Source organism: Rhamphochromis longiceps, linkage group LG7 (assembly GCF_057381845.1).
Source record: "Rhamphochromis longiceps isolate RC_006_pf linkage group LG7, R_longiceps_female_GT1.1, whole genome shotgun sequence".
NCBI lineage: Eukaryota > Metazoa > Chordata > Actinopteri > Cichliformes > Cichlidae > Rhamphochromis > Rhamphochromis longiceps.
The window spans coordinates 29977200-30005188 of record NC_140563.1 but is presented as its reverse complement, the minus strand read 5'-3'; the positions used below and the strand labels follow the sequence as shown (position 1 = coordinate 30005188).

At 43.4% G+C, this 27989-nt stretch overlaps 2 protein-coding genes across 2 annotated transcripts; both read right to left on the bottom strand.

The window, feature by feature from the left end:
• On the bottom strand, positions 1-21160 carry LOC146665556 (scavenger receptor cysteine-rich type 1 protein M130-like). Its single transcript, XM_085410945.1, has 10 exons — positions 21142-21160; positions 14312-14587; positions 13833-14159; positions 13029-13313; positions 6390-6695; positions 6228-6314; positions 3032-3232; positions 2489-2815; positions 407-498; positions 1-327 (listed from the first exon to the last, which is right to left on the bottom strand). Exons 1-10 carry the CDS (start codon positions 21158-21160, stop codon positions 181-183), a joined length of 2067 nt encoding a protein of 688 aa, XP_085267071.1. The 3' UTR covers positions 1-180.
• Positions 21082-27447, bottom strand: LOC146665555 (uncharacterized). The gene is made up of 4 exons (XM_085410943.1): positions 27438-27447; positions 26932-27041; positions 21490-21547; positions 21082-21407 (listed from the first exon to the last, which is right to left on the bottom strand). Exons 1-4 carry the CDS (start codon positions 27445-27447, stop codon positions 21277-21279), a joined length of 309 nt encoding a protein of 102 aa, XP_085267069.1. The 3' UTR covers positions 21082-21276.
• Between the last annotated feature and the right edge of the window lie 542 nt (positions 27448-27989).

Sequence of the window (27989 nt, the reverse complement as noted above, 5' to 3'; positions counted from 1 at the left end):
CTCTCTGGGTGCTCAGCACCTCCAAAGCTCTAATCCTAGAATCGCCCCTGGTTTGTTGGATGACATTGTGCTTTCCCCTCTAGTTTTAAATGAAGCAATACATCAGTGAAGTGAGTACACAAGTTTATATTCAATAGAAAACTGTTGTGTTAACTATTATGATAGTCATTTTTCAGAAATTCAATTGGATTTGAGATGAGCTTCTTTGAAGTCCTCCTCTCCTCCCTGGCGACTTTCATCTTCAGCTGATCCTCCTTCTCCGTGATCACTGTAGTTGTAGTAAACCACGTCAGTGTCCTTTCTGCTCAGCGTCTGCTCCCTGCTGGCCTGCAGAGACATCACAGATCAGACTGACTGCATTGATCCTCTTGTCAGTTCATTCTCAGCAACAAAGATGTTTCAGTACCTTCCAGCAGAAATAAAGGGCAGTAATCACAATCAGGAGAATCAGCAGCAGGATGACTCCTGTGATGGTATGAACTGTTGGAGCTGCTGGAGCTGTTGGATGGAACAAAGTTTAATGAGTTCAGTAGTTTAAATTATTACACTGAACCTGAATAAAATATTTGATTGATCTCTGAGAAGAAACAGTCTTTTTACAGCTGTTCAGATATAAGAATAGTAATCTAAGAATATGTGAAATGAAATATGTTAATCAGACTAAAAATAGTGATACTGTCATGGTCCTGCGACCATGACTCAGTGACTTTATGTTTATGTTCTTTATTGTTATTACTTTCATTATTATTCATGGCTGTTTTGGGATGGTTTGTGTTTGGGATTTTAGACACTGGGTTCTGGGTTTGTGCTCCCTCTGTTGGTCCCTGGTGTTAGTGTTCCCCTGTCTCGTCAGGTTAATCAGGTCCAGCTGTTTCCCCCACCTGTGTGTGATTTCCCAGTGTCTCTTTGTGTACTTATAGTGTGTGATTTCCTCTGCTCCTCGTCGCGTCGTCTGTGTTCATACCTGGTGTAATCCCCTGCGTGCTCTCCCTGCTGTTCTCCCTTCATGCTCAGGTTTGCTATTTCTTTGTGTAGTTTCTCCCAGTTAGTTCATCCTTAGTTCTGTTTTACCATCCCCACTTTATATTTGATATTATCAATAAATCACCCTCACACCTGAATAAGTGCTGCGTTTTGAGTCCTCCTTCCACTCTCCACACGGCCGCTGCCCCGGACCGTGACAGATACATCTCTAATTATTTGTTGAAAGTGCAAATATATCTTCATTGAAATATTACAAATATAATTTGAGACACTGTACTGTAGTATAGAAAAAGTATTTGGACAGTTTTGTTTCAGTACACCATCACAGGGGATGTTTAAATGAAATCATCAAGTTTAGCTAAACAGTAAACTAAAGTATTAACCAAGTATTCAATTACAAACACTTTAATCCATATTTTCAGAATGCTCACGAATTGGTCAAATATACGGATTGTTTTTTTTATACTCATAATAATCCTTTGCAGTCACTGGCTGCCTGAAGTTGAGGACCTATGAACATCACTCACTAAATCCTGGATCCCCTCCCTGAGATGCTCTGCTTGTGGGTTATTCTGAAAAGTTCCTCTGTTGTGCTGACATTAGGTGGCTGTTTTGGTTGTTAAAGAATCACCCATCTTTTTTCCTTTAGAAACTCTTGGGCTACTTTTTCAGTTTGCTTCGGCTCATTATCCATTTTCACCGTGAAGCACTTTTTGGTTTGTAGGGATTAAGTAAACCTAAACATCAGTCCTGAGACCACTGCGGTTTTGACAAATGAAAACTGGAACGCAACATCAGGTGTGGGTCTTCATGCACGCCAGGATGGCCCTATGTATCATAGTAACAAAGTGAGCTATTAGCAGATTAACCCTGGTTCTGGGTCCTGAATAAAGTATTTGAGTCTTAGCTAGGTGTAGGAAGTACACCTGAAAATGGCTGAGGGGTGCATGATAGATGAGATGAAGCTTGTATCTTTCTCGGAGTTGACCGCACTCAGAACCAGACTTATCCAGGTGATGAAACATGATCTTTGCTCTAATTATAAGGCTCATACACAAAAATGAGATGCTATAATTTTTCCCGTATGTGAACTTTCCATATAACCTACACACATACTGAGCACGTTAAGTTTTTACAAAAAAAAAAAGTATCCTCAGAAAGCCCACTGTGTGGAAAAAATGGAGAGAACATCAAGCGACGATGAGCTAGTCCTGATCCTGGGTGCATGCCATTCTCAGGAGAAAGCGGCAGCAGGGAGAATTTTCTGGTCTGATCCAGCAGTTGAAGCTTTCATCCATATTTCAGGATTTCAGTGGGGTAGCAGATTTGGGACAACACATGAGAAGGAAGAGATGATTTCAAAGACCTGATTGTGAGCTATTCTGTGACACAACAAACAAGTGTTCCGCCATGTTGAACACTTTGACTGTTTCACTCTCTTCAGTGCCGTGATTGGTCAAATGTGTTTATATGCATCCAAAAAAATCAGAAAACTTCAGCTTACGTGAAACAGCAACAGACAGCTGGCGGCTCTCGGAGGAGAAGTTATGAGAGAAAACATAGATGTGATAAACACAGCTGTAGTTTCCTTGGTGGGCGGGCACTGCAGCAGGAAACAGGAAGTGGGCAGAGTGATTGACAGCTGGCTGGGTGTAGCTGTATGCCGTGTTGGAGGAGGTGAAGGTGAGCTGGAAGGAACCTCCTGGGTACTGTGGCTGGATAGAGCAGCTGATGGTGAAGTTGGAGCGGCTGGACACCTGAAGCCCCTGCTGCTGGGCCTCAAAGACCCCATCCATGGAGGATGCATGGATGTTTGGCTGAACCAGCAGGTCTGTAAACACACAGATTCTACAAGGTCACCTTACATCAACCTTTCATTCAAACAATGAGCACCAAACACAGAGCATAATGCTTCCTGCAAGTGTGTCCTGGAGGGTCTGAAGCTTTCTCAATCTTTACAATCAAGACCACTAAGCAAACATTATATTCATGACAGAAAGCATGTGACAGGTATAACTGTCATGGATGATGTCAGTGGTGAGCCTACCTGAGCAGGTGAAATTCATAATCATTAAAGAGTATTCTGATGTTACACACTCCCTCAGAGCACATCCAGATTGAACGCAGTCAGGTTTGACTCTCCAAACAGATCTGAGCAAGGACTCATTTCTAGCCTCCACATAATCAAGGGAACCACAGTGCAAATGTTCACAGATAACAGCTGCTTTGCCCAGGATCCACTCAGAAGCTTCCACTGGGCCCTGTTTCAGGAAGCCGGTTTGGAAAACTCAGAGTGAAAAACGACACTCACGGTTGAGTAACCCCGAACTGTCCAACTCGGAATATTCCGTTTCAGAAAGGCTGATAACAATTAGTTCAGTCAACGCGGAGTTGCTTTAACCCCAAGTGAAGCGCGCGGACGAGGATACATAAAGCCCTGATAAGCGGAGCACAGATTAAGCGAGTCACCATGGAGACGGAGGGAAAGAAGGCGCGGTCAATGTATTTCACAGCGCTTGAGGCCGAAATTCTGATGGCAGCATATGCCGATAACATGCAAATTCCGCGGAAAAAAGTAACACAGCCACAGCTGCAAAAGAAAGGGAGCATGCATGGCAAAACATAGCCGACAGAGTCAATGCATGAGTGTTAATATAAACATTGATCGAGGGATTTCCACCCATTTAACACGTTATTTTATCATATGTTATTTTATTTGTTATTTTATACATTTTATTTTGTGATGTGATGTGAGCGCAGGTGCAACCCAACAGGCCCCAAACGTGCCTGGCAGCAAGTAAAAATGAAATATAAAAATATAGTCCAAACAGGTAAGGTGTAATTGTATTATGAGCCATAGTGCTTGGTCTGTTTGTCCCATGTAAATCAATTGCAGTTAGAGGCTACATTAATTTTCTTTCTGTAAGCACTTATTGAAATTATCTGAGCACATTACAAGTACATATTTGCTTACTCTGTATGCTCAAATGTGGCCCGTTATAGCCAACAGAAAAAAAGCGGAGGCCCGAAAAACAGGTGGGGGTCCTCCACCACCACCACTCACAGAGGCTGAGCAGTTGGCCCTCAGCCAAAACAGTGGGCGCCCTGTGGCCGAAGGCATCTCTGCGGGGACATCCTCTGAGTCAATAACCCCGCAAGACACAAGTGCCTACATAAGGGGTAAATTCAAAATAATACATGATGTGCATACATCCTTTCTTCACAGTCACCTTTGCAGTGCTACTCATTCATTTGATAAACTCTTTACCATAATGGATTATTTTGTAGTGAAGTTATTTTCCGACTGATTTTGCCTTCCCTCAGTCTTGGTTGTCTTTGAGAGCATAATGACAATGAAGTGTAAGGTGCTTGGTATGTTTGTTAATTGCCATTTGGTCCCTTGTAAGTTATAAGTGACCTGTATAAACCTCATATTCTATCAGTTGATGGTGGTGGTGTACTGCATCTGGTGCAGCCTCCTGTTGAGCCAGACCAACATGCAGTTGTGAGTAATACTCCACAGATTATATGAGTTTACAGTAGAACAGCAATGTTGTCTATTTCTTTACTACAGGAAAATAATGAAGAAACATTGACAGCTGTTACAGAGGAGGAAGCAACAGAGACACTTTATGAGGTTTACATCTTTTAATACTTTGTGTACAGGAAATACAGGCGACCAATAAAGCCAGTTGAACAAAAAATCTGTTTATTCTTCTTTCAACATGTTGAGGTGATGGGTCAAAGGAAATGATTGTGACATATGGTGTCTCTGACTGCTCTTCCATCTTGTATGTCCGTGGGAGGGTCAGGATGTTCATGGTTTGGATCACTGCTGATGTTTGGTTCAGAAGGACAGTGTTCTCCTCTAATTGTGGCAATGTTGTGAAGAATCACACATGCCACAATAATGTCACATGCCCTTTCTGGGGTGACCCTGAGTCTTTGCAGGCACTGGAACCGGGCCTTAAGCATTCCGATAGTCATTTCAATTCTGGCTCTTGTCCTGCAATTAGCCAGATTATATCGCTGCTGTGGGCCCGGTTCAGGGTCAGGGTAAGGGGTAAGCAAATAGGGTAAACATGGATACCCCCTATCACCAAGCAAGTAGCCAGTGAACTCTCCTAAGACAGAAGGATACACTTCAGTTCAAATGTCCCTGAAGCAATTGGTCTTTATATATTTTAAAGTATTCTCAACTCACCATGTCCAAATTTTGTGCTCAGTGTACATTCACGGAATATTTGTGAGTCATGGACAGAGCCTGGCCACTTGGCTTCCACATTTGTGATAATGTTGGCAGCATCACATATGATCTTCACAGTGCAGAGAACACAAATTAGCATCCATTACTATAATGAAATAATTTGTTAGTTTGACATGCTACAGGGAACTATGTACCTGTACATTAATGCTGTGGAAAGACTTCCTGTTCACATAGTCTCCTTCATTTACTGAAGGAGCAATGATTGGAATGTGAGTGCCATCTGTACAGCCAATCACGCCTGGGAACCCTGAAAATAAATGTGCAATTTAAGTAGTAGTCCAAGTATCACCACATCATACATTAAGTTTTGGTCATCCTGATACCTGCAATTTTGTGGCATCCCTCTTTGATAAATCTTGTGGGTCTGTGACCGGGGAACACCACAGACGAGTACAGGAGACGTTTCAGTGCAACTGTAACATTCCTGACTGCCCGACAGACGGTAGCCTTGGAAACGTGCTCAGCGTCACCAATATTATACAGAAAGCTCCCGTTTGCAAGAAACCGAAGTGCAATACAAATAATATGCAATGAACTGAGAGAATGTCCGCGATGTGTCACATGCGTAATATATGGCCTGAGGATGTTATCCAAATAACTTATAGATTGTGCTGAGAAACGGTAACGTTCACACAGAAAATCATCAGGAAATGATAAAATGTCCAAACGCGCTCTGATCACTCTCTCCCGGCGGAGAGCTCTGCGGAGAATTTGGGCTTCACGATCTACTGGCTCTTCAAGGAAGTGGCACGCCATGTCCGACACTTCCTACTGTCAGGTTTCCGACAAAGGGGCGGAGACAGTCAGGGTTAGTTGTAGTAAACCTGCTAGGGGGCAGGTTAGCTTCACGGAGTGTGTCGTCATAGTGACTCACTCAGGCTGCAGCTGAACTCGCTTTGTGAAACCGAAAACCCAGAGTTTTCGTTAACTCAGGGTATACTTACTCAGTTTTTCCACTAAACCGGCTTCCTGAAACAGGGCCCTGGTCTCCAATCTCCCAGTTTTAGCTCCAGTGATCCTGCACAACGACTGGCTCCTCCCACCAACCTGAGATCATGAGGCTCTAACAGAAAGTAGAGAGTCATCAGTAAAAGAATAAACGAGTTTGACCACATCACAGCTGCAGCTCCTCTTCTACCTGAGCAGGTGAGTCCAACAGCTTTGCCAGGTGAGCAGCTGTTTCTAGCTGAGCCTGAGCTTCTACAGTCCAGGAGAGCAGACTCATGGCCTCCACACTGCAACTCTTTGCTCCACACTGGAGCCTCCACTTCTCCATAGAGCGCCCCCTGGAGGACCGAAGGAGGCCCACAGCCGAGCTCCCTACAGACCACCTCTGCATCCTGCTGGTCAAAGTCAGCTTCACACACTGAGGACCAGCTCTGGTTAGACTTCACCTCCAATCTGCCTGAACACAGACTGGAACCATTCAGCAGCCTGACAGAGTCTGGAGACATCAGAGAAGATCAAACAGAGAGATCAGAGACAGCAGACACACAAGAAAAATATTTTTTTCTGAGACTAACTTGGAGGTTTTGTGACTGTGGGAGGAAGGCAGAGTAGCCACAGAGATACAGAGAGAAGGAACAGACAACCTCTGCATGGAAGTAGATCAACCTGGATTTGACTGGTGGTACTTTCACAGTTATATGGTGTGAAAGCACCAATAGAAAAAGGAGAACACTTAAAAAGATACTTCTTATGGGGGAATAACCTCAGCTAAGATGTAGGGCTGGGCGATATGACCCAAAATTCATATCTCGATATTTTTTAGCTGGATGGCGATATAAGATATATATCTCGATATATTTTTTAAGCCATAAAGTAAGAACAAAAAGAGAGTTCTTAGTCAAAGCTGTGTCCCAGATGTCACACAGGCACTTTTATTAACATACAGCACAGATGTACATGAAAAATTACTCAAAATTAAATTATGAGCATTCATTAAATAAAAATGCTCCATAAATAAAAGAAAACAAGGTTGTTTTTGTGCTAAACAAAGAGCTCACAATTGTGCAGTCAAAATGTAAACTAAAAGATGCTGAGCGTAATAACAAAGACAGACAGATTTCACAGCTGCTCTGTTCCCAAGTTTTACTGTGTGACTGATAGCCTGGAGTTTGAAATCCGCTTCATAACCACGTCTCTTACAGGTGCCATTTATGGTCCTTATACACACACAATAGGTAATATTACGTTGAAGCACAGTACGGATCACTCCGCGAAGCTCCTCGGTAGCCGTAATGCGCCGACAATCCATCAAGTGCTGCAGCTTCGTAGTTTACCAAAGTCGTACTAAAACATTTTTTGACAGATTGCTGAGCGCCGTGTACCACATAAAATCGGTTCGCGGCCATCAAGCACAACCAGAATTCATACATAAGGCGCGCTATCAACTTTTGAGAGAATGAAAGGATTTTAGGGTTAGCGCGGTTAGCTCGTTAGCGCGGTTAGCTCGTTAACACGTTGACGCCGTCCAGCCCCACGCATGGGGCGATGCGCAGTAACTCGTTAACGGAGATTTGCCGTGTCCATCTTGTCGCTGCCTGCACGTGAAGCGATGGGGGAGGAGGGGGAGTTGTCTTCAGTGAAGGCGAGGCGGAGTAACGTTGCGTAGAGACAAAAGTGGACGAAAGAGAGGCAAACTTGCGGCTCCACAACTATAATTATAACGTAACATAGACTATATCGATATAAAGGATATTGTCACATCTTATATCTCGTATAAAAATATATCGATATGTTTTAAAAACTCGATATATCGCCCAGCTCTACTAAGATGAACACTTCTGCTACCATTAGCCAAGTCTGATATCAATGTCACTAATCAACTTTTTATGGTAAATAAAAAGTTAACTATTGACCACTCCTACTGCAGCGCTCAATATGTACAATGCTTGAATATTTGCAATGATCTATTTACAAACTATTTACAAAAAAAAATAGTGATATGAAGTTTAGGCACCCTTGATAATTTTCATGATTTTTCTTCATAAACCATTGGTTGTTTGGATCAGCAATTTCATTTAAGTATATCTTATAGCAGATGAACACAATGATATTTGAGAAGTGAAATGAATATAGGATTTACAGAAAGTGTGCCATAGTTACTTAAATGAAATTAGGCAGGTGTATTGGCACCCCAACAGAAAAATGAGATCAATATTTAGTAGATCCTCCTTTTGAAAAAATTACAGCCTCTAAATGTTTCCTACAGCTTCCAATGAGAGTTTGGATTCTGATTGAAGGTATTTTGGACCACTCTTCCTTACAAAACATAACCAGTTCAGTCAGGTTTGATGGTTTCCGAGCAAGGAAAACCAGGGGGTTGGGAAGCGCATCTGTAACCAGAAGGTCGCCGGTTTGATTCCCGGGCTCTCTGTCCTGGTTGTTGTGTCCTTGGGCAAGACACTTTACCCTACCGCCTGCTGGTGTTGGCCAGAGGGGCTGATGGTGCGATATGGCAGCCTCGCTTCTGTCAGTCTGCCCCAGGGCAGCTGTGGCTACAACCGTAGCTTGCCTCCACCAGTGTGTCAATGTGAATGAATAGTGGTATTGTAAAGCGCTTTGGGTGCCTTGAAAAGTGCTATATAAATCCAATCCATTATTATTATTATTACTTTAAGTCACGCCATAGATTTTCAATGCTATTCAGGTCTGGGGACTGAGATCCCAGAACGTTGTACTTGTTTCACTGCATGAATGCCTTAGTGGATTTTGAGCAGTATATGGGGGCCGTTGTCTTGTTGAAATATGCAGCCCTGGTGCATCTTCAACTTTGTGATTGATTCTTGAACATTGTTCTCAAGAATCTGCTGTTATTGACTGGAATCCATGCAACCCTCAACTTTAACAAGATTCCCAGTACCTGCACTGGCCACACAGCCCCACAGCATGATGGAAGCACCACCAAATTTTTTTCTTGGGATGCTGTGTTGTTTCCACCATGCATAGCACCTCTTGTTATGTCCTTTTTTTTTTTTTTTAATAGGACAGGGAGAAAGAATGAAAGAAAGAGGGGGAGAGGAAGAAAGAAAACCAAAGGGGAGAAGAGACGGTGAGAAGGGGGGGAAGAGAGAAAAAAAAAACAAAACAAAACAAAAAAAAAAAAAACTCCTGGGTCACCTGTATGGAGAGAAAGAAAAACAAAAAAAACAGGGGAGACAGCAAACAACAAAGAGCAACATAATAATAATAAAAAAAAAAAAGCACCATCACAATAAACTAGCTAGTCATAGATATCAATAGTTACTAAATAATAAACGATATTGTGCAGCACGCAAGATAGACAGCGCACAGTGTGCTTTGAGGCAGCAGCCAAGAAAGCTGTAGTCCGCATCTGTGAATACCCATGTGTACACCTGTGTGCATACCTGTGTGGATCAGCATGCTTGCATTCCAAAGGTTTCTCCATGTAATGATCTGCTAGAGAGTGTGGGGAGCCACAGCCCTGTCCTCTATGGTATCAAGCAGGTATGGAGGAGATCAAAACTCCAGACATCCAGAGGCCCCCAGAACACAAGAGACCAAGGAAGACCCACAGAGGGGCAGCCGCGCCACTGTCCCAGTAAGAGCTAAGGAGAGTCCCAGATGAGAGCTCATTCAGCAGCCGCGGAGCAGAAGCCAGGGGGAGTTGCAGTGACGCGCCCGTGAGCTCCGCCGGCAGCCAGCTGTGCCTGAGTGACCGAGCCCCAGGCCGAGAGGCCGGGGGCACCCCACCTCCAAAGTGGCCCGAGCGAGCCCCAATAAGCGGCCGCCAAGGAGTGAGCCGGTGTGTACCCGGACGCCCACCCCCAGATACAAAGAACCACCAACGCACCGATACCTGAGGGAGTCCGCCACCGGCAGGGGAAGTGGTGGTGGGTGGAGATAGGCCTCCAAACCTTGGAGGGCCCGAGATGTCCCCAGAGAGGTGGCGTCTGATACCCAACCTGACATATAGACACAGACATACAGGCACACACAGACACAAACATCCATTCCCACCCTCATGCTCTCATATGTACTTCACACTCAACCGACGTGGAGACAGACATAAAGGGACGCTGTATACACGATCACACTCCCCAAGCGTACTCTACTAACCGGGTCTAGGTACCTCTTGTTATGTCCAAATAACTAAATTTTAGTTTCATCAGTCCACAGCACCTTATTCCAAAATGAAGCTGGCTTGTCCAAATGTGCTTTAGCATACCTCAAGAGACACAGTTTGTGACATGTGCGCAGAAAGGGCTTCTTCTGCATCACTCTCCCATACAGCATCTCCTTGTGCAAAGTGCGCTAAATATTAGAACGATGCACAGTGACTCCATCTGCAGCAAGATGATGTTGTAGGTCTTTGGAGCTGGTCTGTAGGTTGACTGTGACTATTCTCACCATCCTCCACCTCTGCTTATCTAAGATTTTCCTTGACCTGCCTCTTTGGGCCTTAAACAGAACTGTACCTGTGGTCTTCCGTTTCCTCACTATGTTCCTTATAGTGGAAACTGACTGCTGAAATCTCTGAGATAGCTTTTTGTATCCTTCCCCTAAACCATGATGTTAAAGAATGTTGGTTTTTAGGTCATTTGAGAGTTGTTTTGAGGCTCCCATGTAGTCACTCTTCAGAGAAGATGTAGAGGAGAAAAACCTGCAATTGGCTACCTTAAATACCCTTTCTCATGATTGGATTCACCTGTGTATGTAGGTCAAGGGTTAGTGAGCTTACCAAACAAATTTTGTCTTCCAATAATTAGTGCTAAAGATATTTAAGTCAATAAAATGACAAGGGTACCCAAATTTATGCACCTGCCTAATTTAGTTTAAGTAACTATTGCACACTTTCTGTAAACCCTATAAACTTAATTTCACTTCTCAAATATCATTGTGTTCATCTGCTACATGATATATTTAAATGAAATTGCTGATCCAAACAACCAATGATTTATGAAGAAAAATCATGAAAATTATCAAGGGTGCCTAAACTTTTGCATACCACTGTATATCTTACATTGAGAAGGCTATTTGTTTTGGTTTTTTTTGGCAATTCAGATCAGCCAGATGACCAGACAGACAGTTGATGCAGAGTAACTTATAAATATTTGTATTTTTATTACGTTTATGGATATTCCCTTTGAGGTCTGGAATAATATCGTCTGTTGTGAAAATTCTCAGCCTTAAACATGCACAACGGGAACCATAGAGAGAACATTATGGGGATGGAATGTATGTGCAAATGTGTCTGCATAATGAGAACATATACCGTTTATTTTTCCTTGTAAAAAGTCTCATTAACATTAAAGGTCTCTTAAATGGAGACCTGGCTATGCAGGAAAAGTCATGGTCAACTTTATTTATATAGCACATTCCAAACGCCCCATGCTGCACAAAGTGCTTTTCAAACTGAAATGTAACTAAAATAAGTAAATTGAACAACAATGATGCAATAAAATATAAAACAGAAGGAATAATACAATAGGACAATAAAATAAACTAAAACAACAATAACTAGGACTGTTAAAAGAAAACATGTTTCAGTCAACCTGCGCTAAAAGCCAGACCATAAAAATGTGTCTTCAGTAAAGATGTAAAATGTTCCAGCATTTATACAAATCTAACAGTTAGAGGCAGACTATTCCAGAGTCTGGGACCTGCCACAGAGAAGGCTCCATCACCACAAGATCTAAGTTTAGACTGTGGAATGAATAGCATTGGATTTTAACCGTACCTCCTGGTTCTTTTTGGAGCAAAAATAAATAGACACTCAGAAAGGTAAATGGCCTGCATTTGTATAGCGCTTTTCTAGTCCCTAAGGACCCCAAAGCGCTTTACACTACATTCAGTCATCCACCCATTCACACACTGGCAATAGCAAGCTACATTGTAGCCACAGCTGCCCTGGGACGCACTGACAGAGGCGAGGCTGCCGGACACTGGCGCCACCGGGCCCTCTGACCACCACCAGTAGGCAAACACGGGGTTAGTATCTTGCCCAAGGATATTTGGTATGCAGCCAGGATGCAGCCTGGGATCGAACCACCGACCTTCTGATTAGTGGCTGACCTGCTCTGCCACCTGAGCTACAGCCACCCAAGGTAAGAGAGGGCTCAGCCATTTAGTGATTTAAAAACAAAGAGTAATATTTCAAATTGGATCCTGTAAGAAACAGGAAGCCAGTGTAGAGAAGCCAACACTGGGGTTATATGTGCCTTTCATTTTGTACCAGTCAGCAGAGGAGCAGCTGCACTTTGGATCAACTGCAGATGATAAATAGAAGCCTGGTCTAAACCAAAGTACAGAGGATTAAAGTTGTCTAGTCTGCAAGTAATTAACAGATGACTAACACGTTCAAAGACACAAGCTGGCAGGTATGGCTTTACTTGGCTAGCGGTCTCAGATGAAAAAAGCTAGATTCGACTACTGCGCTCACCTGTCTACACAGTCTAAAGGAACCCTCAAGGCACACACCGAGGTTTTTAACATTTGTCTAGAAACTAGCATTAGCATTCAAATACATTGACAAGTTCAAATGAGGAGTATTTGGAGGTGCTCTGGAAAACAAAGGCTGTGTCGGGGTGAAGGTAATAATGAACCCTGGCTAAGCTGAGCTGTTAACACTTGTGGCCAGTCCGTCACTCGGGGATGTGACAGTGGCAACCAAAGAAGCTGCTGCTGGTTGTTCCACTGGACTCCTGAAGCTCTGCTTTGCCAGGCTGCTCAAGATTGTCTGCCAGTCTAGGTGATTTATACGTCTACCTGACACATTACTATCAGTGTAATGTGATCATATTGATAGGCTTACCTGAGCACGTGAGATACAGAGAGAAGGAAGACAACCAAAGTTGTAAGCATTCTTTTATAGCTGATCCAGACTCAATGCAGCCGTCTTGGATCTTCCACACAGATTTCTCTGTGGAATCCTCTCGCCATTCTACTGAAATAGCAGAGCCACAATCCAGATGTTCACAGATAACAGATGCTGCCTTTATGGTCCAGTCAGAGCTATCCATTGGTCTCCACACACCCAAATGTTTCAATTCCAGCGTTCCTGCACAGCGACTGGGTCCTCCTACCAAGCTGACAAACTCTGAGCAGAAAGCAGAGTGTCATAAGGAAAGAAGTAAAAGATTTTTGAAAAGATTTTAATACTTGACTGCTGATGGCACTTCTGTAAATCATCACTCCTCTCTGAATACTTCTTGTAGCTGTAGTACTGAAGTATAGTTTAAGATTTTGAATAAAGCTCAGCTGAGGACTGAACTCTCTCTCTCTGCTTGGTTAGTAAGAAATTTTTATTTCAGCCTTGAAACATCTCAGTAACCTGACTCTGGCCTTTTTTTAATTTGTTTTTTAGTGGTCAGTGAGATGCATATGAGAAACACAAGTCCGCAGACTGCATATACAGAGTTAGTGGAACGGGAAGCAGGACAACCAGTAAACTTAAGGACAACCAAGTTAATTACTAATGCATGTGATACAACAATGTTTTCTATTGACATTTATACACTTTCTATAATCTTAGTCACATGGGATGTTTCCAGATCATTTTCAGTAAGTTTAGATTGATATTTTTTCCAGACTGATATTTCATCATCTCTCAGCTTACCTGAGACAGTGACAGGCAGCAGGTGGCTCTCAGCAGTGAAATTATGAGAGAAAACGTAGATGTGATAAACACAGCTGTAGTTTCCTTGGTGGGCGGGCACTGCAGCAGGAAACAGGAAGTGGGCAGAGTGATTGACAGCTGGCTGGGTGTAGCTGTACGCTGTGTTGGTGGAGTTGAAGGTGAGCTGGAAGGAGCCTCCTGGGTATTGTGGCTGGATGGAGCAGCTGATGGTGAAGTTGGAGTGCCTGGATACTGTAAGCCCCTGCTCCTGGGCCTCAGAAACCCCATCCATGGAGGATGCCTGGATGATGGGCTGAACCAGCAAGTCTGTAAAGACAGTTGATTATTTAAGGTGAAGTTACAGTCACACTCAGTTGGAGCAGGTGATTTCTGTCATTTCTTCGGAGAACTTAAAACTTAAAGAGGGAGGATTACCCTGAAATTCTGGCTGTCATATATGATGTCACACATGGTCTTACCTGAGCAAATGAGATCCAGGGTGTAGTTGGAGGCTTTTGGTGCTGCACACTCGCTTCGAGTAGTTCCAGACTGAAAACAGTCAGAGCTGATCCCCAGCACATCTGCAGGTGAGGACTTCGGTCTGATTACAGCAGAAACAGCAGATCCACAGTCCAGATGTTTACAGAGAACAGCTGCTTTCCTGAGGTCATAGTCAATTGCTGGTCTCCATTCTCCTTGATGTTTCAGCTCCACTGTTCCTACACAGCGACTGGCTCCCCCCAACCTGACAGACTCTGAAGAGAAACAGATCTGACACATTTGAACTGATATTTTCCTCTTTATATAACAAGGTTACTGTGAGAAAAAAAAGATTACCATCAGACTTAGAAGAGAGAACTAATTTGTAATAACCATCATTAACCCCAAAAAGTTCACTCTGTTCATCTGGACTTAGCATTTTCAGTGGGAGAAACATTTCAACACTCATCCAATTGGCTTCTTTAGTCTCAGCTGATTACAGGTTCCTCCAATCTTATAAACATTACATTTGCACAATGACAGAAACTAGCCAACTAAATGAACAATGGGCTGTTAGTTTACGATCATTATCCTCCTAAGACCCGAACTGTTTCATGGCATGCATTTTTCATTTTTCTTTGCTTTTTGGGTTGATTGGGACCTGATCAATGTAAAAATAAAGAATTACCAGATTTTTTTTTCCTAATTTTTGTTTCTGAGAAAAATAAGATCCACATATGAGGACATTTGTTTTAAATTTTGATTGAACAGTGGCAGTATAATGTCCTCATCAGGTGATATCAGGCCCTGGTAGAGAAAAATTAAGTATTTTGGTCTAGACATCCCAAAATGTGATGTCCAGAAATGTGGACGCCAGGTCCTAGGAGGTTAATATGCAAATTGTCCTGACCATTGATCAACAACCACTGATCAAAGACCATTGATCAATGACAATTGCTTAATGATAAGGAGTATCATTCACAGAGAGTTGGGGAATTGCTGCAAAGTGTTGAAAAGGCTGCCGACTGTGAGTGAGAGCGCCCTTGTGGTGAGAGAGCACAGTTGCGCTATTAGGCACATGGTAGAGCACGGAGGTTAAGCTAACATGTAGGAAGAGACAACTTGCAAACTGATTCGACAGTGGATTGCTATGCAGATTGTGGTTTGTTTGCGTGGCTAAAGAACTGTGAGTCGACACTGATTCCTGGCCTCTTTGACTCCCAGCTCATCATCATTGAGTGCTCATCATTGAAAGAGTGTCTACTGGTATGTAGGTAGGCGTAAATAGACTGTGCAGCAAGAATCAAGACAACAATTAAGGGCATACAACAATTAAGGGCATAAAATGTAAGAACATAGAACATAAAATCAGTCTCTATGCAGATGATGTGTTGCTTTTTCTGCAAAACACACAAACCAACCTCTCTGAGGTAATTACTCTAATAAACTGGTTTTCAAGAGTTTCAGATTATTCAATTAACTGGCCAAAATCTACAGTTCTCCCCATTAACTGCTCCTTCCATAATTCTTCCTCTGCCCCACTGCAATCCGGAAATATTAAATATTTAGGTATTAATGTTTCTCCTAAGCTTTCAGACTTAACTAAATTAAACCACATCCCACTTCTAAAGAAAGTAGAAGGCGATCTGACTAGATGGAAATCTTTACCCATATCACTCATGGGAAGGGTCGCCACTATAAAAATGATGATCTTGCCAAAAATAAATTACTTATTTTTGATGATCCCTAACAAACCATCACAAGATTGGTTCAGATCTCTGGATTCATATATTTCCAAATTCCTTTGGAAAGATAAACCCCCGCGTATCAGCTTAAAAACACTACAAAGAACCAAGGATAGAGGAGGATTAGATCTGCCTAATTTTCACCAATACTTCTTAGCCAACAGGCTTCAGTTCATCTCAGAATGGTCAAAACATACCTTCTTAGATGAGCCCTGGCTAGATGTTGAACAGGCACTATGCAAGGATCTAGAGATTTCAGACCTACCATTTATTAGCTCAAACATCAAAAGACATGAATGCTTTAAAAGTATCAACATCAGCTTCTCTCTGACAGCATGGTGGGAGTTTCTAAAAATAACGGAGTCTTCATTAATCCCATGCAAACATACACCTATCTGGAATAACCCTGACATATTACAAAACAATAATATGATTAATTTCCCAGAATGGAGTTGTAAAGGAATTAAATACTTAGAACATATATTAGAGGGAACAGAATTTATTTCATTTGACAGACTAGTTGCACAATATGGGATCAACAAGAAAAGATTTTTAGAATATCAACAAATTAAATCCATAGTAAAAAGAAATTTAACCTCAGTCAAGTTGAATTACAAACACCACCAAGTGCGGCACATTTCCTTACTCTTAAATCCCCCAAATTATTATCTAAAATATACAGAACACTTTCTAAATTAGATGAATCAATATCCCTTCCTATTGCAAAGTGGGAAGCAGATTTATCAGTCAGCTTAGACCAAAACTTCTGGTCTCAGGTATGCTTAAAAACCTTTAAATTGATTAAAAATCCCAGTCTGCAATTAATACAATACAAAATACTACATAGAGTGCACTATACAGGTCATCGGATGTTCAAGATGGGCTTTACATCTTCCAACAACTGCTCACACTGTCAAGGCAATACACCAGACAATTACATTCACGCTCTTTGGTTCTGTCCACCAGTGCAGAAGTTTTGGCGCGAGATATGTGAAGACTTATCAAAGTGTCTGAAATGTATCATTCCAACCTCCCCCTTAGTGTGTTTACTGGGCAGCTTAGATAATGTCACTTCAGAAAAGAATATAGCCCATATGGTTTTCACTGCCCTATGCATAGCCAAGAAAACTGTCCTCATGAACTGGAAAAATAAAAACAATCTTAATTCTAACCAATATAGAAATTATCTATTAGATTACATTAGTCTTGATACAGCCTCTGCCACCACATCAGATCAATTGCTCTGGGCTCCTTTGATCAGCTCCATCACCTAGTGGGGGTGGGGGGTCATAGTTTGGTCCCGCCTTCACTGTTGTGATTGGTGTGGGGGTAGGGACAGGCTTAGGGCGTCGGGGGGTTCCCCGGAGGCATCTTCCTTGGGGGGCTCAACCCGGGGTAGCGGTCATGTCCGGTTGGGGGCTCTTTTGGCTCTCGGGTGACTGTTTCCTCGTGGCTGCGTGCAGCGGGGCTAGGGGAGGGTCTGTGCTGACGGACGTGGGTTACTGACCTGGTAGCCTGTCTGCCCCTGGGTGGGTCCGGGATGGGCGTGAGGTTCTGGGGGCGCTCCGTCTCTGGGCTGGGGCCCTGTCCGGGCCTCGGGGCCTTGGGTCCTGGTTTGTGTGTTGCCGGGGTTGTGGGCGGGTGGGTGCATGGGGGCCCATCCCTGGCGCGGGGTGCCGCCGGTGTGTCGAGCCACCTGGGGGGCTCTTCAACTGGTGGGGGAGATTGTCACACCTTGCAGGAGCTTTCCTCTCCTCAGGAACTCTCTGCAGGAGGGGGAGATACAGGAGAGGTGGAGGAAGATCTCAGCCTGGGCGTCTATTGTCTCATGTAGTCTGGAAGATGAGTGGATGGTGTGGTGGGTGCAGTTTTCTCTGTGGTGGGGTTGGGTGGACTGTCCCGGGCTCTGTGGGGCCGGGGGGCGCTGCTGCGCTGGTCCCCGGTCTGGATGGGCCTGGGCCCCCTTTCCCTGGCGGGTCGCGGAGTATGGGAGTGCCTACTGGGGTCAGCGGGGGAGCTGGCCCCAGGGAGGGGTCACCTGCCCCTCCCTTCCTTCCCTCCCCATCTCCAGCTGCCTCCCTCTTCCCGCTCCACCACAACCACCCACACATGCAGGGCCTTGGAGTAGGGGTATGTCACCAGGGTGCAGAGGAGGCTACCCCCCCTCTGTCCCCTCTGTCCCCTTCTGGGCGGTCTGCCTCTCCCCACCGCAGGGAAAAGGGTAACACCACCTTGGTCTGGGTGCAGTTCCCCCCTCCAGGGGCAAGGGTACCTAGACCCGGTTCGTAGAGTACGCTTGGGGAGTGTGATCGTGTGTACAGCGTCTCTTTATGTCTGTCTCCACGTTGGTTGAGTGTGGAGTAAGTGCATATGAGAGCATGAGGGTGGGAATGGATGTTTGTATCTGTGTGTGCCTGTATGTCTGTGTCTATATGTCAGGCTGGGTATCAGACGCCACCTCTCTGGGGACATCTCAGGCCCTCCAAGGTTTGGAGGCCTATCTCCACCCACCACCACTTCCCCTGCCAGTGGCGGACTCCCCCAGGTGTCGGTGCGTTGGTGGTTCTTTGTGTCTGGGGGTGGGCGTCCGGGTACACACCGGCTCACTCCTTGGCGGCCGCTTATCGGGGCCTGGAGCCTGGGGCTCGCTCGGGCCACTTCGGAGGTGGGGTGCCCCCGGCCTCTCGGCCTGGGGCTCGGTCACTCAGGCACAGCTGGCTGCCGGCGGAGCTCACGGGCGCGTCACTGCAACTCCCCCTGGCTTCTGCTCCGCGGCTGCTGAGTGAACCCTCATCTGGGACTCTCCTCAGCTCTTACTGGGACAGTGGCGCGGCTGCCCCTCTGTTGGTCTTCCTTGGTCTCTTGTGTTCTGCGGGCCTCTGGATGTCTGGAGTTTTGATCTCCTCCATACCTGCTTCATACCCTGGAGGACGGGGTTGTGGCTCCCCACACTCCCTAGCAGATCGTTACATGGAGAAACCTTTGGAATGCAAGCATGCTGATCCACACAGGTATGCACACAGGTGTACACACGGGTATTCACAGACGCAGACTACAGCTTTCTTGGCTGCTGCCTCAAAGCACATTGTGCGCTGTCTATCTTGCGTGCTGCACAATATCGTTTATTATTTAGTATCTACTGATATCTACTGCTAGCTAGTTTATTGTGATGGTGCCGTTTTTTTTTTTATTATGTTGCTCTCTGTTGTTTGCTTTCTCTTCTGTTTTTTTTCTCCATACAGGTGATCCAGGTGTTTTTTTCTCCCCCCCCCTTCTCACCGTCTCTTCTCCCCTTTGGTTTTCTTTCTCTCCCTCTTTTTCTTTCATTCTTTCTCCCTGTCCTATCCCCCAGTCATGTCTGTCCCATTTTTAGCAACTGAAAATAAAATAAATTAATAATTACAATAAAGGTCAATCAAATGGACCAATATGGCAAGGCCATGATGATCCACTTGGTAAAATAAATCCGTTTGGCATCTTTCTTGGCCTTAAGACAACAATTCTGATGGCTAAAGATCCAAACGGGACACAAAAAAAAAAGAAAAAAAGAGTTTATATATTAACTCTCAAAGAGTATTTTAGTTTAATTACGTAAGAGTTATCTTCTAATTAATTCTTAAAAGCGGGAAATATCCTGTTCTGAACTTCTAGAAATTTCTTTTGGAAATAAACATTTACTAAAAAGACGCAATGGTTTTTGAAAAACATTTATTCTGAACTGTGCACCACAATTTCAAAACATTTTCTGAAAGATGTAACAGTATACATGTTCTCACTTTCATTAGAATTTTGTTTATCAAAAGGTCTGACAGAGGTGAGCTGGTAAATGCAAATAACAGCATTCTCATCACTTATTTCTTCAATACAATATGCATGTCCTTCATTCATCACTTTGTGGAACTTCAACGCACTTCTGCTCTCCCCCCTATTCCATCTTCACAAGCATATCCTGTGCGGAGATTGAATAAAAATTAGTTGACACTAATTAATGGCACAAATAAACCGGTAATCAATTGCTGCACAGTAAAAAAAAAAAAAGGAATCCTCTTTGAGCCTATTGGGATTCTCCTTTTTGGATGTGTAGTACTGTCCTTATTTCGCTTGTGGAATTCAGTAAAATGAGTGCAGCTGACTCCACTATGCAGTCAGCTCTGGTACCTGGCTGAGGGACAGGACATGGCCACAGAGAAAACAACTGACACATTACATTTAGTGCTTCTTTCTTTCTCAGTGGTGATAACATCAGCTTGGCTGTCTCTTTAAGTGTCTGTTATTTTCTTATTCCCAATTCTGCCTCCTGTCTTTTTTTTTTTCACTTGGACACTTTTATGTTTGTTTTTTACGTTTTAATTTTGTTGTACCTGTGACAATGACAAGAAAGATTCTGGTTCTGAGTCTGATTTTTATTTCCCCCGTCCTCAAGACCTTTGGATGATCTTCAACATATTTGGAAACTAAGAGCGAGGTCCACGGCATATTCAACTTTCTTGAGAGATCTGCACAGAGGCCACAGTGCAGGGAATCTAAATGCCAACTGTCATGAAGCAGTACAACTCAGACTAAGCACGGTGTGAGTTTGATGATGCTGAAAATCCAGGATCAACTGATCTGTTCAAATTTGTGGCCAGTAAATGGTAAATGGACTGGTTCTTATATAGCACTTTTCTGCTCTGTCTGAGCACTCAAAGACATTTACACAACCTGTTCATTCACCCAAGCACTTTCTTCTAAGAGCTTCCTATGTAACATTCACATATGCATTCATACTCCGATGGATGCATCGGAGAGCAACATGAGGTTAGTATCTTGCCCAACTACGATCGAACCATTAACCTTCCGTTTTCTAAGTGCTCTACTACCTGAGCTACAGCCACCACATAAGTCATTAGTTTCTGTCATGATGACAACCAAAGAATCTTCTATTGAATCGAGGAGCTCAGAAACTTGATTGAGCTGAAGAAGAATTTAGAGCAGGTTGGTGACTGGTCCCGAGGAATCCTGAAACTCTGCTCTGTCACAATTGTAGCTGGTGTGTTTCTGAATCTGCAGTTTTACAGTTTTGTGATATATAGTGAGAGGCTCACCTGAACAGGTGAGATCCATGATAGCAGAAGAGAAATCTGATGTTACGCATTTCATCAGATCAGATTCATCCACATAGATCTTAATGGGGACTCATATCTCCAATCTACAGAAACAGTAGGGCCACAGTCCAGATGTTAACAGATAACAGCTGCTTCTTTCAGGGTCCAGTGATGCCCTTTCACTGGTCTCCACTCTCCCAGATGTTTCATCTCCAGAGTTCCTGCACAGCGACTGGTTACTCCCACGAACCTGACATCATCAGACTCTAAACAGAAAGCAGAGTCATCAGTAAAGAAGTGAACATCTGAAAAAAATAACTTCAAAGTTTACTGCTGGTCTGTATTTACCTTTTTCCGCTTGATTTCTTTTTACCTGGAGAACTGTGTTTTCCTTCAGTTTGAAGTCCTGAGGAGAAACAAATCAGCAAAAATGTGATTTCTAGGAGGTGGAGCATCGACTGATCAGGTCAGGTTTTTTGACCCACAGCTCCTCCAGTCCATGTGTAACTGAGTAAAATACTGAACCCCAGATTATTCTGATGCATCCATCAGTGTGTGCGTGTGTAAGATAAATCAAGCTCTGTAATAATGTGTGTGTCCCTGGGCGATTCTGGCTTGCAGGGTAAAAGTGCTCATGAAAAATCTCGACATAAACACAAAACACAGTTTCTGTCCTGTGCACTTATAAATTTGTGAATGTCTTACATCATTTGCAGTGTGTATGGTTTCTGTGCACTGAACCTTGCAGGGCTTCATAGTGTTCAGTTTGTGTTAATTGACTAATGCAGTAACTTTAACAGGTTAGGGGGGTTAACTTTAACAGAAATAAATGGTAAAATGGCCTGCATTTGTATAGCGCTTTACTCAGTCCCTAAGGACCCCAAAGCGCTTTACACTACATTCAGTCATTCACCCATTCACACTGTAACAGGGCGGCCCTTAGCGGCTGGAAACACAGTGAGATGGACCAAGGCAAGTGTAGTGGAACAAAGTATTTATTTGCTATACAGCTCTCCTTAAAACAACTAATTTGTCGAGCTTCTTCACAGCACAAAAATCCATCTCTAATGACAACTGGCAGCCTTAAATATGTTCAGCTGTAACAGACTATACCATTATTCCACTCTCAGGTAAATTCTTAAATCCCAACCTTCCACCACAGTATACAATATATCAATAAGAATAAATACATAAATAAATACATTTTCACATTTACATATTAATAAATATTTCACACTTTAATGTTATCAATCAATCAATCAATCTTTATTTATAAAGCACTTTTCATACAAAAAATGTAGCACAAAGTGCTTTACATAGTTAAAAGCAGCCCACCCCACCCTCCAACTCACTCCCCACGCTCTCATTAACATAAATGATGTGAATACACACATCTTCCACCCCCCCAGCCCCCACCCACACACACACGCGCGCGCACACTTAAAGACTAAAAATTGGGCTGGGTTCACATGAGCCAAGTGAGGAAACACTATAACAGAGAGCCGTCTGCACCGGGAGCTGGTCTCAGACCGCAGCCTCCAGGCTGGGCACACAGCAGGAGGGAGGCAAAGGAGCCCCCCAGCCAGGCTGAGAGGACCCCCAGAGACCCAGCAGCCACGGTCGATCACAGCCCCGGTGCAGAGAGCCCCCTCCGAGGAAACACTGGAGATATGACACAATAGGTTATATACAGGGTAAAATGATAAAATAAATAAGAACGGGATACAATATAAATATAAATATAAATAGAGTAAGAAGATTAAAAAAATGGATAAGACTAAAATCAATAAATATTAGGTAAAGCCTAAATTAATAATAAAATAACAGGATAGAATAAATAAGCATAAAATAAATAAACGCTAAGTAAAAGCTAAATTAAAAAGGTGGGTCTTGAGCCTGTTCTTAAAAACATGTACGTTCTCTGCGGCCCTGAGCTCCTCCGGCAGGCTGTTCCACAGACGAGGACCATACCACTGAAAAGCTGCCTCTCCGTGAGTATGTGTCCTGACTTTAGGGACAATCAAAAGGCCAGTACCAGAGGACCTCAGGGTCCGCGAGGGTTCGTATGGTAAAAGCAGATCTGAGAGATAAGAAGGCCCAAGACCATTAAGACATTTAAAAACCAATAAAAGAACTTTAAAATCGATCCTGAAACACACGGGGAGCCAGTGCAGCGATTCTAAAACCGGTGTAATGTGGGCCCGCCCTCTGGTCTTCGTCAGCACACGAGCTGCCGAGTTTTGCAAAAGTTGTAAAGTTGAAATATTCTTCTTAGGAAGACCAGAGAGCAGGGCATTACAGTAATCAATGCGACTGGTAATAAAAGCATGCATCAGCATCTCCGTGTTGGCCCGAGAGAGAATTGGGCGGACTCTGACTATATTTTTTAGATGATAAAATCCAATTTTGGTTACATGTTTAACATGTGGGATAAAACCAAGCTCAGAGTCAAAAATAACACCCAGGTTTTTCACTTGTAGCGAAGGACATAGTGAAAATGCCTCTAATTTAGACAAGAGTTTCTCTCTCTGAGCCTCAGGACCGACGATTAAAACTTCAGTTTTGTCCTGGTTAAGCTGTAAAAAGTTTTCTGCCATCCAAGATTTTATATCTAAAATACAGTTAAAAAGGGCATCCATTGGTCTGGTGTCATCAGGAGACACAGAGATGTACAGCTGCGTGTCATCAGCGTAACTGTGGAAGTTCACTCCATGCCTCCTGATGACACCACCGAGAGGGAGCATATACAAATTAAAAAAGTACAGGGCCTAGAACCGACTCTTGAGGCACACCACAAGTTATTTTATGGATTTTAGAGGAGCATGTATCCATACTCACCATAAAAGTTCTGTCAGAGAGATGAGAAGTGAACCAGTTGTGTACAGCACCAGAGAGGCCCACCATGTGTTTTAGTCTGTTTAAAAGAATAGCGTGGTCTACTGTATCAAAGGCTGCGCTTAGATCCAGTAGCACCAGGACTGAGAGCTTTTGGGCGTCCCAGTTATATCTAAGATCATTTAAAACCTTTAGGAGAGCCGCCTCTGTGCTGTGGTTCACCCTAAATCCAGACTGGAATATCTCCGGGATCTGTCTATCATTTAGAAAATCATTAATCTGAGTAAAAACAAGTTTTTCTAAGACTTTACTTAAAAATGGAAAGTTGGATACAGGTCTGTAGTTATTAAAATCATTACAATCCAAATTGCTCTTCTTCAGAAGGGGCCTCACCACCGCCGTTTTAAAGGCAGCAGGGAAGACACCCAACTGAAGAGAGCAATTCATCATGTATAAAAGCTCAGCCTCAAAAAATCCATAAAGTGTTTTAAAGAGTGAAGAAGGGATTGGATCTAAAAGACATGTGGTGGGTCTCACTGTGGAGAAAACCTTCTGAAAGTTCTCAGCATTAACCAGGACAAAGCTGTCCAGTGTCTCCTCAGGTACAATCGAGGCCTCAGATGTGTTTACAAACATATCGCGATTAGATAAAATATCAGATCTGATGGCGCTGATTTTTCCCCTGAAGTGGTCTGCAAACTGCTCACAGAGTGAGTCTGTGGGGGTTCTTTGGGAGCTGTTAAAATCAGGGTTAAATAAATGATCTATGGTGGAAAAGAGGACCTTGGGAATATTTTTGTTAATACTGATTATTTTGGCGAAGTATGAATTTCTTGAGTTCCTTAATGTATTATTGTACATTTTAAGTTGCTCGCAAAATATTTGATGGTTGATAGTATTTTTATTTTCCTCCACCTCCTTTCTGCTGCCCTGCAATTTCTTTTGAGTTTTTTGACTTCTTCGTTTCTCCAGGGTGATACGTGTTTTACGTTAATCTTTTTGGTGGTGAGTGGAGCAACGGAGTCAAGGCTTTTCTTCAGTTTGCTGTTAAAATAACTAAAGATCAAATCGCAGGGTGCAGGTAAAATCACAGGGGGGCATTTGACTAAAACCCTGGTAAAATTTGCAGCCACTTCAGAGGTTAGATAGCGCCTCCTCATAGTTCGCACCGAGGTCTCCCGCTGAATAAAACCGGTGATGTTAAAAAACACACCTGCTTCACGCCCTGGAGGACGGGGCTGTGGCCCCCCCACACCCTCTAGCAGATTATTACATGAAGGAACCTTTTAAAAAAACAAAAAACAAGCGCGTCCATGCTCACAGGTGTACACACGGGTGATCACACCCACAAACTACACCCTTTTTGGCTCCTACCTCAAAGCACACTGTGTTCTGTTGATCTTATGTGCTGCACAATAATGTTTAACATTTAGTATTTACTGTCATATTCCCATATATCATTGTGATGTTGTTTATTCTATTACTCTTGTTCTCTTCTGCTTGCTTTCTTTTTTCTTTCTCAGCAGGTGATCCAGGTGATGCATTTTTTTTTCTCTGCCCGTTCTGTTGGTTTTTGTCTTTTGCCCTTCTCCCCCGTCCCTCTTCTCAGCTGTTTCTCTTTCCCTCTTTCTTTCTCCCCTTCTTTCCCCCAGTCAAGTCTGTCCCGTATTCAGTAAGTGAAAATAAAATAAACAATAAAAGGTGAATCAAATGGACCATTACGGCAAGGCTGGGATGGTCAGTTTGGTAAAGTAAATCCGTTGGGCATCTTTCTTTGCCTTTAGACAATAATTCTGATGGCAAAAGAGCCAAACGGGACAGGCCAAAAAAAAAAAAAAAAACCACACAGTAGTGGTCAGAGACAGCCAAGTCAACAACAGAGGACACGCTGGTGGACAGCCCATGGGTGATGACCAGGTCCAGAGTGTGTCCTCTGTTGTGAGTCGGCTGTGTGACGTGCTGGGTAAAATCCAAACAGTGAAGAATGTTTAAGAATTCTTTTGTTGCAGGGTCAGAAGGATTATCTATGTGCAGGTTAAAATCACCGGTTAAAATTATCATATTATATTTTGAATGTATGTTTGTTAAAAATTCTGAGAATTCCTTGATAAAAGCAACGCTGTCTTTGGGTGGTCTATAAATTGTGACAGATAAAACTGGAGGGCTGCTGAAAACAATAGCGTGGAATTCAAAAGTGGTAAAATTATCAAATAAAATTTGTTTGGTGGTGAGTGTGTTGTTGGCTAAAGATGCAGTCCCACCACCTCTCTTACCACTTCTAATAGAAAAAGAGAAATTAAAATTTGGTGGGGAGGCCTCAGTGAGAACAACTGGTGCATCCGAGCCCAGCCATGTTTCAGTTAAAAATAAACAGTCAAGTTTATTATCTAAAATTAAATCATTAATAATAAAAGACTTGTTCGACAGAGAGCGTACATTTAAAAGTGCCATACTGATTGAGACTGGTGGATTTTTGACAATAGAGTTGAATGGATGTTGATATTTTTGAAGAGGCCGGAGGTTATTAATGTTTTTGGAGTTACTGGATTTATGATAATTCTGTTGCTCTCTGTTTGTGATTATGACGGGTATTGTGTTGACTGTGGGAAAGAGAGGTCCGAGTCCAGAGTTTTGTGTATTACTGTTAAAAGTGGAACAAATATAGGAGCTGGGACCAGGGGAACATCAGTCAGTGGCAGACAGTGGCGATGTGCGGGAGTGCTGTACGCCAAATGCCAAATTGGCGGACAGCAAACGGCGTCCCCAGGCGTTGAGGTGGAGCCCGTCTGCCCCAAAAAGATGCCTCCTCTCCCAGAAGGCATCAAAGTTGTTAATAAAACCCACGCCGTGGGCGATACAGGCAGAGGAAAGCCAGGTGTTAAGGCTGAGCAGCCGGCTGAAACGGCCTATCCCTCTGCCACAGGTGGGGGTGGGCCCAGAGATAAAAGCACTCACCTGCAACTGACCAAGGAGGCTGAAGAGTTCGAGGAAGTCCAACTTCAGCAGCTCAGATTGCTGTTTGGGGATGTCATTGGTGCCGATGTGGATGATGAGCCGGTATACACCTGCGCAGCGCTAACAATTACATTTCTTTTCTACAACAGAGGGTTAATCATGTGTTTGATCATGTGATTTACAGTATGACACACAATTTAATGTTTTTCTACCACAGGATTACTGAGTTTTTGTGTGAAGAAATGGTATCACTCTTGGCTGGAAGCAGTGCTTAAACAATGGAAAAAACACAAACTTTGTCCAAAAACCTCTCATGTTCAGCTGTTTCCCACTTTTTCTTTGGTCATTTTAGCCTGGGCCCACCTACTATCCTTGGAAACATAAAATGATTGGCTAGAATCTCAAGTGTATCACATCTCAGGGGGGGAAAAAAAGCACCGAAATAAAGCTGAGAAATCATAAATCAGTCTGGTTACTACCGTTTATGCCATAATGGCACCGGATACCGGTACCCATCCCTACTCTCCGGATGCTCCTAATTTTATTCTTCGTGATTTTAACAATTGTAATCTTAAGAAATCACTGAACAATTTCTTTCAATATGTCACTTGTCCTACAAGGCATAACAAAACGCTGGATTTGTGTTATGGACCAATTAAGGGGGCATATAAGTCTGTGGCCAGACCTGCACCAGGTTCTTCGGATCACAATGTTATTCACCTCCTCCCTGCTTACAGATCTGTGATTAGGAGGGAGATGGCCTGTGTCAAGTGGACTAATGTCTGGACAAAAGACAGTTGTGTTGCCCTTCAGGGGTGTATTGATCGCATTGACTGGTCCTTGTTCCAAGACAGCATTTCTGATTTGGATGAACTCACTGATGTGGTTCCTGAGCACCTTGGAGGGCAGTCGGAAGTCTCTCAAGTGTCTGAGGTGGTAGAGACGCTGACGGGCCTTTTTCACCACGGTGTTGATGTGACCTGTCCAAGGCTTCAGCCATGAGGAAAACTGACTAACAACGCAGTGACGTGGGATCAATCCTGGTTTTAGGACCAACG

What these genes read in the sequence shown, in the direction of transcription:
- LOC146665556 (XM_085410945.1), bottom strand. An exon ending in CCTGGATCTCATTTGCTCAG is followed by an intron (nt 14,160 to 14,311) that starts GTAAGACCATGT and finishes CTGTCTTTACAG; the next exon opens with ACTTGCTGGTTCAGCCCATC. An exon ending in TGTTGGACTCACCTGCTCAG is followed by an intron (nt 6,315 to 6,389) that starts GTAGAAGAGGAG and finishes ACTTTCTGTTAG; the next exon opens with AGCCTCATGATCTCAGGTTG.
- LOC146665555 (XM_085410943.1), bottom strand. An exon ending in GCCTCCTTGGTCAGTTGCAG is followed by an intron (nt 21,548 to 26,931) that starts GTGAGTGCTTTT and finishes GTTTCTCCTCAG; the next exon opens with GACTTCAAACTGAAGGAAAA. An exon ending in AAGAAATCAAGCGGAAAAAG is followed by an intron (nt 21,408 to 21,489) that starts GTAAATACAGAC and finishes CTTTCTGTTTAG; the next exon opens with AGTCTGATGATGTCAGGTTC.